Consider the following 12,790-nt stretch of genomic DNA (forward strand, 5'->3'; position numbering starts at 1 on the left):
GGTGGCCAGAGTCAAGAGGAAGACTGAGTGTGCTGGGAGAGGAGTGGCGGCAGCTAAGAAAGAGGAAGAAGTATTGTGTGCTGGTGCTTATGTACTGTGCTGTGGGGAGCAGGGTGAAACGCTCCCCAATTGCAAATAAAGGTGTGTTATGTGGCAAAGTCGTGATGTCTGTTTGAGGTTCGGACTTCTGTAGCAATGTATAATGTGATGGTGCGGGTCAGCTCCAGGCTACCAGTTACATTCGGGGGGCCTCTTGAACCCACTTCCACCAATAACGTACCCGAGGGATGAGCCAGTGGATGAGGGCACAACGCACAAATAGCAAAGGGGAGGTGTACAAGTGCACCAGTGCTTTTATTAAAAAGAAGTCAAAAACAGTCAGTGTTCCAAAGTGCAGTGCAAAAAATTAAATAAACAAATAATCCATAAAACAAAGTGATGGTGGTGGTTAAACTCAATCAAATAAATCCATTAAAGGAAGTTTTTCTTGCATTTAACCTTTCATTGTTGTTGTTATTGTCTTTTTAATTAAATGCATCAAAAGCGTGTGCCTGTTGACATTTCTCATATCTGTTGTTTCTGTATTCCACGCCAGTGGTCTTATCCCCTCCATATGCACATCCCTCATTCACAATCAAGTTTTTATGGATGAGTTAAGTTACATGAATCTTGACTCTGTGCTCCAAATCGCTGTCACCTATAGATTACAGAATTCATTTATACATATAAAGGAGAGTTGGGATCCGAGAGACTGTGTTTGTGTGTAGATGGAGAGTTAAGGCGGGTGGGGGAGTCACGTGATCACCTCCCCTCCCATTCACCTCATTTCATTCACTTCATTTCGCTCCGAGTTGAGCTCCGCAGCTGACGCAGTCTTGCCATTCTTTTTCCTTAGTGTTTAGTCCTCTCTCCTTTACTGATTTGCTGTTTACTAGACGCAGTACTTACTGAATAGTATTTTTTCCTTTAGCGTTTCTACTTAGTGTTTTCTTAGTGTTTAGTAGACGCGGTGTGCCGGTGTTCCCGGTGGTGTTGCGGTTTACTGTTACTTTCTACTTCGTTTTTGTACTTTCGTGTTTAGTAGACTTTTACTTTATTTCATTTACTGTTGTTTTTTACTGTTGTTCCTGGCGGTGTTGCCCTTTTTTACTTTTTCTCATTTAGTGTTTGGTAGACTTTTACTTTATCTCATTTACTGTTGTTCCCGGCAGTGTTGCCATTTTTCCCGTTTCTATATTTTATGTAGCATGTTCACGAATTAGTCATAGAGAAAATTTATATATTTTGGCTCCAGGAGGACAAACCAAAAATGTTGTATATAAAGAAGCTCAATAAGTCGCATGTAGATACATAATTATTCCAACTACAGCGACTGCAGCGAAGCGCACAAGGTCTGCTAGTTCAAATATAATTTAGTAAATCATATTTGGCAGGTGAAAATATACACTTTTTGGTGTTCACGTCGTCTTTATAATATTCATTATATTATATTCATCCAATGTGTGGTGAACATGGGGTTTGGTCAAAGTCAGTTCTTCTTCAAAACTGCAGATCAGCAGCACCTCTAAACAGTTAAGTGTGTTAACTACTTTAGATCTTCAAGGAGAACAATCACAGCCGAATAAAAGTCAGCTCTCAGATTTGCATTGAGCCAGCGCATAGAGAAACATCAAGAAAAACAGAGAGGATTGCATTATTGATTTATTGATTTGGAGAAGTCTTCTGACAGAGTGCCACGTCAAGAGGTCTGGAAAGTGCACAAGAGAGAAAGGAGTGCCAGGGAGGATTGTGAGGATTGTCCAGCATATGTATGATGGAGCGAGGACTTGGATTAAAAGTAATGTTGGGGTAACAGGCAAGATACCAGTTACAGTAGATCTGCAGCGGGGGTCTTCTTTAAGTCCTTACTTCTCTGGTGCTGGTTAGGGTAAAGGGTTAGGGTTAAGTAATTAGATAAAAGACCATTCCCCTAGTGCAGGCTTTTTATTGATGACACGGTGCTGTGTAGCACCAGAAAAGATGAAGTGGAGAGAAAGTTGGAAGAATGGCATTGGAAGAGAGAGGGTTGAAGATAAATAGGAAGAGGACAGAATATATGAGGTTTAGTGATGATCAGGATTCACGAGTTAGACTTCATGGATTGCTATTGAAAACAGTGGATAAATTTAAATATCTAGGATCAGTGGTAGCCCAAGATGGAAAACTAGATGCAGAGATAACCCAAAGAGTGCAGTGTGGCTGGAACAATTGGAAGAAGTTGTCAGGAGTATTGTGTGATTAAATAAGTTAAAAAGTTAAAGATAAGGATTTTAAGACAGTGGTAAGACCAGCAATGATGTATGAAGAGGAGACATGAGCAGTAAAGGCAGCAGAGGAGAAGTTGGATGTGGCAGAAATGAGAAAGTTGAGATGGACATGTGGAGTTACAAAAAAGGACAGAATAAGAAATGAGACAATCAAAGGTACTACAAAAGTGGGAGAGATATCTAAGAAAGTACAGAAAAGTAGGTTGAAGTGGCATAGACATGTGATGAGGAGAGACAATGAATCTGTGTGCAAAAGAGTGAAGGAAATGGAAGTGCAGGGGAACAGGAAGCGAGGGAGGCCAACACAGAGGTGGATGGATAAAGTAAAAGACGATCTGAAGGAAAAGGATCTGACTGGGGAGGAGGTGCAGGACCGAGCTGTTTGGAGAGCGTTGATCAAGGACATCAACCTTACATACAAGTGGGGAAAGAAGAAGAGAAGTCAAATCTCACAACTGTATATTCAGGACTCCTCTACTGAAGAATGCTTCGGAACACAAGCATAGACAACTGCGCCCAGAAGCTTACACCTCTCTTAGCTTTTGGCAAAGAAGAATTGAACTGTTTCTCCAAGAGACTGCATGCTGCATGTCATCATTCTCTACTCATCCCAGCTCAAGTCAGAAGGCCAGCTGAAATCTCGGTCTTAATCTTGTGTTTGCTTCTGTTTTTGGTTGTTTGCTTTGATAAGGCAGAGAGGTAGGTTTATCATTTTTGGCCACCATGCAAGTTACATTGAGACCTATAACAGGACAGCTGTTTTTCCAGTTGTACTGTTTATATAACTTTTTTGTTTGCTGGCTGTGTGTGTGTGTGTGTGTCAGGGACCATCTGATTAAGTATTGGATGTACTCAGTAACATTAAGGGTGTGAAAAATTGTTTTATTTTGAAAAGTTGCCTTTTATGTAAGTAAATATAGAAATAGAAGGGATAAAACAGAACTAGGAAAAAAAAAAAACAAAGACACTGAATGAGCAGGGTTAATTTACTATGTGAAGAATTTATTTCATAATCCTAATTCATTTTATTTTGTTTTTAATGATAAAATTTATTTAACGTATGGCAAAGTTAAAAGGGACTTTTGAAAAAAGTAATTTAGGGACCTGGTAAGTGAACTGAGGGCATTGCCCACTATATTCAGGGTGAAGAAATTGCTACACGTAGATTATTCTTCAAGATCAGTGGTTCCCAAACTCGGTCCTGTGACTCTTAGCCGTATTAAGTGAGTCACTATCTCCCACTTTCTGTGTTTTAGAGTCATTGTAGAAATGACAAACTAAGTTTGGTAGATTTTTATTGAAATGTATTAAGCAGTTACCGTATATACTCGTGTATAAGTTCAAAAATCAATCATAAAATCAGACCCCGACTTATACGCCCGTTCAAAAATAAAACACTTAAATTTTTTTTATTGTTTTTTTACATCTTCTTGACTTCTCCAATCTCTCATCCGTTTCTCAGTCACATCGAATTTTGTTGTAGCAGAGCAGATACCAATTTCTTTCTTTTTCTTCAACGACTTTTAATTTAAAACCAGCTTCATATTTTCTTCTGATTGAACGCTTCATCATTGATAAGGGATGCTCTTACGATAAAGGTGTATGAGGATGTGAGATACAAAAAATACAAAACAGTGCAAACGTTGCTTTGGAATAGTTTGGGTATTACCGTGTGGTCACGTAGACACAATACATAAAAAAAAGGCAGTGTGCTCTGTGGTTACTCTCTCAGGTGGGCTTTAGCATATCAGAATCCTTTGTACAAATAGCGTGAGTTTTCCGCATTCTACTTATACAACCTGCGGTGGGTTGGCACCCTGCCCAGGATTGGTTCCTGCCTTGTGCCCTGTGTTGGCTGGGATTGGCTCCAGCAGATCCCCGTGACCCTGTAGTTAGGATTCAGCGGGTTGGTAAATGGATGGATGGATGGACTTATACGACCGACATTATAAAATACCAGAAATTATACAGTAAAATCAAGCCCCAACTTATCCGCGGGAGAATTTAAATGCGAGTATATATGGTATATGGGGAAAATGTAGTTTTTTTTAAATCATTAACAGTAATTTCATTTTAATTTTCATTCTGCTTTTCCAGGTGTTCTGGTAATTTAATTGATTATTCACTTCTTAGCGAGTCTGACACAGAAGTCGTTGCTGCTTTCATCATGCCGGGTGTCTGCTATGCTGGTTGTTAATTGTCACTATTAGGGTTAAATGAAGGGAGCAAACTACAGGAGAAACAATAGGAAAACAAAAAAAAGAGAGTTAAGCATTTATAGGTTTAGAAAAAAATAGAAATATTTCTAAAATGTCTTACAAATGTAAAAACCATACTGTTGTGTTTTTCTTAACGCAGAATAAGAAGAGTAAAAAAAGACCAGCTAATTAAATTAGATCAGTTGTTATCGATTATTATCACCAATTGTGAATCTGGTTGAAACAAAAACCTGCAGCCACAGGGGGTTCCCAGGACCGAGTTTGGGAAGCACTGTTTTAGATTATTTCCCAAAGACTTCTCTAAATTTGCTCAAGCCCATTTATCCATACACATACTCACATTGGATCTTGTTCAGAAAGTGGACGTCACTTGAGGCGGCCTTCCCTTCGCCCAAACACTAACCTTTAGGTCAGTAAAATAGATCCCTGATGTTAAGTCACTATTTTAGGGCTAAAATGATAACAGAAAAGTGAAACCTACTTATATACCTAATCAAAATGAAACAACCAAGTGACGTCCATGTGAAACAACCAAGTGGCCTCCGCTTTCTGAACAAGGTCCCTCACATTCACTCATACCAAGTGAATTTAGAGTCACAAATTAAACAGTTCTTCAAATGTCTGTGACATGGACAGAAGACAAAACCCCGAAACAGAAAGGACAAGCAGACTACATTGCAAACTAATTGGATTTGAGTCAAGAAATCTGAACATGTGAGCAGCTGTGCTAACTGGTGGCCTGCATCACCATAATGGCATGCGACAGAACTTCTTCTTCTTCTTCTTCTTTCGGTTGCTCCCATTAGGGGTTGCCACAGCAGATCATCTTCTTCCATATCTTTCTGTCCTCGTCATCTTGTTCTGTTACACCCGTCACCTGCATGTCCTCTCTCACCACATCCATAAACCTTCGCTTAGGCCTTCCTCTTTTTCTCTTCCCTGGCAGCTCTGTCCTTAGCATCCTTCTCCCAATATACCCAGCATCTCTCCTTTGCACATGTCCAAACCAACGCAATCTCGCCTCTCTGACTTTGTCTCCCAACCGTCCAACTTGAGCTGACCCTCTAATGTACTTATTTCTAATCCTGTTCATCCTCGTCACACCCAATGAAAACCTTAACATCTTTAACTCTGCCACCTCCAGCTCTGTCTCCTGCTTTCTGGCTAGTGCCACCGTCTCCAACCCATATAACATAGCTGGTCTCCCTACCGTCCTGTAGACCTTCCCTTTCACTCTTGCTGATACCCGTGTGTCACAAATTACTCCTGACACTCCACCATTTTCACCCTGCCTGCACGCTCTTCTTCACCTCACTTCCACAATCCCCGTTACTCTGTAGTGTTGATCCTAAGTATTTAAACTCATCCACCTTCACCAACTCTACTCCCTGCATCCTTGCTGTTCCACTGTTCTCCCTCTATTTTACACACATGTATTCTGTCTTGTTCCTACTGACCTTCATTACTGTCCTCTCTAGAGCATATCTGCACCTCTTTAGGGTCTCCTCAACTTGCCCCCTACTATCGCTGCAGATCACAATGTCATTAGCAAACATTATCGTCTGCGGGGACTCTTATCTAAATCTCGTCTGTCAACCTGTCCATCATCATTACAAATAAGAAAGGGCTCAGAGCTGATCCCTGATGTAATCCCAACTCCAACTTGAATGAAGCCGTCACTCCTACTGCAGACCTCACCACTGTCACACTTCCCTCGTCCATATCCTGTACAACTCTTACGTACTTCTCTGCCACTCCCGACTTCCTCATACAATACCACAGCTCCTCTCGAGGCACCCTGTCATATGGTATCTCCAGGTCCACAAAGACGCAATGCAACTCCTTCTGGCCTTCTTGAAACTTCTCCATCATCATCCTCAGAGCAAACATTGCATCTGTGGTGCTCATTCTTGGCATGAAACCATACTGCTGCTCACTAATCATCACGTCTCTTCTTAACCGAGCTTCCACTACTCTTTTCCATATCTTCATGCTGTGGCTCATCAATTTTATTCCCCTGTAGTTACTGCGGTCCTGCACATCCTCCTTATTCTTAAATATTGGCACCAGTACACTTCTTCTCCACTCTAAATACCTGGGAGTACAGCTGGATGATAAATTGGACTGGACTACCAATACTGATGCTCTGTGCAAGAAAGCTCAGAGCTGACTATACTTTCTGAGAAGGCTGGTGTCCTTCAACATCTGCAATAAGATGCTGCAGATGTTCTATCAAATGGTTATGGCGAGCGCCCTTTTCTATGTGGTGGTGTGCTAGCAGCATAAAGAAGGACGCCTCATGTCTGGACAAACTGGTAAGGAAGGCAGGCTGTATTGTAGGCATGCAGCTGGACAGTTTGATATCTGTGGCAGAGCGACGGGCGCTGAGCAGGCTCCTGTCAATCATGGAGAATCCACTGCATCCACTGAACAGGATCATCTCCAGGCAGAGGAGCAGCTTCAGAGACAGACTGCTGTCACCGTCCTGCTCCACTGACAGACTGAGGAGATCGTTTCTCCCCTACACTATGAGACTCTGCAATTCCACCTGGGGGGATAAACGTTAACACTATACAAAGTTACTGTCAATTATCCCTGCATTTTTATCACTCTTTAATTAATTCCTTTTTTTTATCGGTCTGCTGCTGCTAGAGTATGTGAATTTCCATTTGGGGATTAATAACGTATCTATCTATCTATCACTCCTCAGGCATCCTCTCACTTTCCAAGATTCCATTAAACAATCTGGTTAAAAACTCCACTGCCATCTCTCCTAAACACCTCCATGCTTCCACAGGTATGTCATCTGGACCAATGACCTTTCCATTCTTCATCCTTTTTATAAACTGTCCTTACTTCCTCCTTGCTAATCCGTTGCACTTCCTCATTCACTATCTCCACAACTCTCTCATTCCCTTCATTTATCAGCCTCTCAAAGTACTCTTTCCACCTGCTCAACACACTCTCCTCGCTTGTGAACATGTTTCCATCTTTATCCTTTATCATCCTAACCTGCTGCACATCTTTCCCAGCTCGGTCCCTCTGTCTAGCCCACTGGTCCTTTTCTCCCTCCTTAGTGTCCAACCTCTCATATAACTCATCATACGCCTTTTCTTTAGCCTTCACCACCTCTCTCTTCACCTTGCGCCATATCTCTTTGTACTCTTGTCTACTTTCTGTATATCTCTGATTACCCCACTTCTTCTTTGCCATCCTCTTCCTCTGTATACTCTCCTGTATTTCCTCATTCCACCACCAGGATCTGCTTTTCTTAAATCAAAAGTTTGATTTGTAAAGTTGACGTTCTAGGTAATTTACTTTGCCAAAAGAGAGTTCCACTTATTTTGTTAGATTCTCTGCTCTTGGGTGGTTCAATAAACTCTAAGATGTAAGGTGAAGTGTAAACCTGTAAACCTTCACTTGATAGGAAATCCCTTTATGTGCAGCAGGCCCCATTTCTGAGCCCCTGAATTCTTTGCCAGAGGATCAAATTGCAAAGCCATAGTAAGATAAAAGTTGCATTAAAAACAGTTTTTTTTTTGCTGTAGTCTTAATTTAGGATTTATTCAATGATGGTTTCTACAGGATCGGAGCTCCCAGCCTAGGCTGTCAGACAATAGGGAACCAGACAAATAGACACCGTAACTCTGGCCTTCTTTGTTAAATTCACTCTCTGGAACTGCTTAAAGGAGCAACCCAGTCTAATCTGAAGTCCCCATATCCTACTGGAGGTTTATTCCAAGTACCTGTTCTGTTGGATGAAGCTTTTATACTCCTGCTTTGGTTGGATTGCCTCGATGGAGTTTGCTATCTCTTGATGTACAGCGACCACTTCCTGTTGAATCAGGCTGGAGAGGTCAAAGTACTCTTGCAGAATCTCCTTCCTGAAATCAAAGTGCAGGTCTTATGTTAAAAAATTTCAGAGACGAGTGCTGCTCATTTCCCCAAATCAGAGTGCAACCTGGGACTTTGGCTAAGAAACGAAAGCCCAGTTCTTAGTGTCACCATTCTTACCTCAATCTTTATTACTTTTAATTTTGGAACAAATATCAACAATTAAGCTTCTTTCATGCATAATTTTAAATTGAAATATTAATCTAGAATGCCACACATTTTTTCAAATAGATCTTCAGAGCCGGTGGCAGGAAGTTTTGTGAATTGAGGCAAGTGGATGGAAAAGAAAAGTAATGCTTAGTCCATCACAGCGTTAGAGACAAAGATGAACCTGAGGTCCTTTAACTTCTGAAAGATAACACTTATACTACAAATACTTGGATAAGTATAATAATAATAATAATAATTATTATTATAATAAGTATAATCTATGTTAAAAGATTAAGTGACATCATACTTCACCAGCCTGGGACCACTATTTGTGCACCAGTAGACCAGACCACTGGAACAAGTCCTGAGACTTTCAAAGGGGCAGTTTGGAAGGATTCACGTCAAGATAACATGCGGAAGAGTCAGTGCTGACCCACAGAAGGCTCAAGACTGTCAAAGGTTTCATTTTCACGTCCTCCACACCGTGTGCATCTCAATGGCCTCTTCACCTCGGTGGCGTCAGTGACAACACAACCAAGTTACCAAGTTATGGAATAAGCTGTCAAGTAGTGTGGAAGACAGTAAAACTTTAGAGACTTTCAAAACTAGACTTGACGTTATTTGAGAAGAATTAAGTGAATAGAACTGGCGAGCTTTGTTGGGCTGAATGGCCTAGGTTGTTCTATATTTTCTAGCTTTTTTCTAATTGTCGACAAACATTAAACACAAGCACGTGATAAATGACTAACTTTAAGTTACAAGAAAAAGATGGAAAACTTGTCATATAATAAATAAGAGTGAGATTGGACAGAGTTAACCGAGTCAAGCAATCATATCCAGTAAGCAGATATACCCACCTGAAAGTAAAACAAGCTTAGAGAGACCTGGGAAAACTAAACACTGAAGAAGATTTCATTGACAAAATTGCACCACTCCAAAGAAATCCCACTGAGCAATGCGTAGGATGATGTGCTTTGAAACAACACCTTGTGTTTTCTTCTTTCGCAAAAAAATTGTGGGACGCTGCCTCACAGCAGATGGGAGAAACAGCCTCAGTTCAGTGCAACTCACTTCATTTCTCTCGGGTCTGCCGATCAGCGGGTTTGAGTATTGCTGTCTGTTGCCAATTAATAACATGAAGGACGTTACATTAAACCTCCATTCTTTTTACTTGTCATTTAGACACACAATCTGGATGATGTGAAAGCACTAAGTGTGGCCAATTGATGCTGAAGTATTTCAATTTCTTTGTTCTTTTTTATGTATTGCGTAAGGACAGGTACTGTATTTTAGAATGCTAATCAGACAGGCTACTACAAAATGTAGAGGACCTGTTTCAAGCCTGCTGTCACCCAAGTGGCACATGGTTGCCAGCAGACCATTTATAATACTACTAGCTGTGTAAGCCCATGCTGTAAAAAAGAATCGGCTCCTAGAAAACTACATACGCCCTCCTTGTCTATCAGCGGCTAAGCGAGTTTCCCTCTCGTTTGCCTTTCCTCAGCAGTTTTACTTTGGTGACGGAGTCGCTTTCTGTCAGCTTCATGCTGTACCTTCGTCCTTCTTTCTTCTTCCGACTCGTTAACTTGGATCCACCTTGCCGGCTCTTTGAGCTTCATGCTGTAGTCTCACACTTCTGGGCTGGGCAGACAGACACACACACTTCCACGTCTTCTGACTTTTTAAAACAAATCCCCTCAATGTACACCCCTTAAAACAATACAAAAGAGCCCCCCCATCCTCTTCTTTGATCCTCCGTCAAACAGAGCTGTCTAAGCACGTTGTACCATTGATGACACTGAGGCACAAATATTGTACTCACAAAATCTGTAGCATCTCCTCTTGAAGATTCTGTAAGGCATCAAGCAGCGCAGGCAGGGATTGGTTGTAATAATGATCATGGTGGGTCTCTGCTGCTTTCACTGACAGCACATACTCATTGTGAATGTCTTGTAGTTTCCAGGTGGACTTCATGTATCGCTCTTTTGCTTTCTCTCGATCTTTATCTAAAGGATACAAAGTAAGAAATGTCATTGATGAGCCATCTCCACATGTATGTACTTCTAAGGCCTTTCATGAAGCTGACTAAAGACAGAACTTGACCATGTTGGTCATCTTACACAGTACTTTAACAGGCACTAGCCGGGTTCTTTCATTATTTTTTTTGCAGAGTACAGTGGAACCTCGCGTCACAACCGTAATTCGTTTCAAAACTATGGTGGCAACCCGATTTGGTTGTGACCCGAACTGATTTCCCCCATAGGATTATATGTAAATATAATTAATTTGTTCCAGACTGTACGAATTGTATGTAAATATATTTTTTTAAGATTTTTGAGCACAAAAATAGTTAATTACACCATAGAATGCACAGTGTAATAATAAACTAAATGTAAAAACATTGAATAACACTGAGAAAACCTTGAACAGAGAAAACTAACATTGCAAGAGTTCACACTATAGCGTTACGAACCGCTCGCTGTAAACACTTTTTTTAATGAGTTTTAAATACAGGGAAAAAAATTTAAATTTGAAAAATCCTTAATTTATACAAAAACTAACCATAAACAACCAAGAAAACTAAACTTGCATGAGTCGAGGTCTGGCATGAAGGAAGTGAGGATGAAAAACTAGCCACTCATAGAAGGATAGTTTTGCAGCAAATCACCATGAATCTTCCTGGCTTTTTCGTATAACATCGCCTCCCTTACGCTATCCCCTGCAAGCTGCTTCTTGTTCAGCCACACTAGCAACAGTTTTTATTTATCTCTTCCAGCACTTGAGGCCTCTGCTTGGTTAACACTGTAACTCCTTTAATTGTCTCTTTCTCCTTTAGAATAGTCGAAATCGTAGATTTTGACTTCTTGTACTTGGCGGCAAGATCAGTAACATGAACGCCACGCTCATACTTTTCGATAATTTCTTTCTTCAATTCGATTTTAATTTTCTTCTAACCGTTCTTCTCACCAACACTACCACTCTTCACTTGCTTAGAGGCCATGGTTAATTACAAAATGAATGCAAAAGCACACAAAGTAGAGCACAAAGAGTTCAGGGCGAATGCACGCACGTCTGACCAGAACAATGTACAGAGAGAGAGATTAAACATGTGCGGAAATCATCGGCGCGTACTTTCTTTGTTTTGACACTGTCATTTTTTTCTGCTTTCATATTCTGTATCTTGCTCTGCATGTGTTTCGTGCCTACGTTTTTTTTGAGTCTTTTGAATTCCAGTTTTCATTATCTCTAACCTGCTTTGCATGTGTTTGTCCCCCTTGTTTTTTAACCTCTTTATGACATTTTACTTTGTTTCCTACTCTTTCTTTTATTTCTGACCTCGCTTTGTCCTGCTTTTTTTTCAATGACACCTAGTCCATGGTGATTATTTTCCCTTTTTTCGAGTAATAATTTCCATTTGTTTGTGCTACTGCGATCTTTATTTTCTTTTTTTTTATATTATCTAATTTTCCTACTTTCATATTCTTTAACTTTTTCCACACGTGTATCGTGCCAACTTTTTTGAGCCTTTCGAATTCCACTGCTTTCATAATCTCTAACCTGCTCTGCATGTGTATAGCGCCAACATCCGGACTGGACCTGCTTATTTTCAATTCCACTTGTTCCGGGCTGATAATTACTTTCTTTATTTTCTGAATTTGCACCTAGAATATTATTTTTCTTTTTTGTCTCTCCAACGCTTTTGAGTTTCTCTTCTTCACGCTGCTTTCTTCTTCGCTTAGTCATCTACATTTCATTTATAATGTATTGTCCTTATACGCTTTATATGCAATGAGAGCCCTGAGTGTGTTGCTGCCTGCCCATAGTGTTATTTGGTTGTAAGTATCTTGCAAGAATCTCATGTTCTACGTCATCGCGAAATGGTCCTGGGTCAATCTCTTGGCACAAAGTCTCATGTTTAAGGTCCCCGTGAGATGCTCCGTGGCCAATCTCTTTAGTCTTGCGGGTCTTTTAAGTGTCTTCCGTGATCATATAAGATCACGTCCCGTCACCCTACTGTTTCTCTCCAGGATTTTTTTTTATAATAGAGAGACATGTTTGGTTGCCACAATCAGGATTTTACTGTAGCATCTTTCAAATTCTGTCAACTATGATTTTTTTTATTTATGCCACTTTTTGGCTAATTTAAAAATCAATTTGCTTCCATTTCTTTTCTTGAGTTTGAGGGGGTGTTCTTGTATGCTGGTAATTTCACAGTTTTCA

The 12,790-nt window shown here is 40.5% G+C and overlaps 1 protein-coding gene across 1 annotated transcript in view; it reads right to left on the minus strand.

Moving 5' to 3' along the window:
* The window catches only part of fes (FES proto-oncogene, tyrosine kinase), a 155,518-nt gene that overhangs the window by 94,723 nt on the left and 48,005 nt on the right, over positions 1-12,790 (minus strand). The window contains exons 5-6 of the mRNA XM_039773045.1: positions 10,392-10,575; positions 8,272-8,409 (exon numbers count right to left, since the gene is read on the minus strand). Coding sequence (XP_039628979.1) covers positions 8,272-8,409; positions 10,392-10,575 — 322 coding nt within the window. The remainder of the gene's footprint in view (positions 1-8,271; positions 8,410-10,391; positions 10,576-12,790) is intronic.

This window comes from Polypterus senegalus, chromosome 12 (genome assembly GCF_016835505.1).
Source record: "Polypterus senegalus isolate Bchr_013 chromosome 12, ASM1683550v1, whole genome shotgun sequence".
Lineage (NCBI taxonomy): Eukaryota > Metazoa > Chordata > Cladistia > Polypteriformes > Polypteridae > Polypterus > Polypterus senegalus.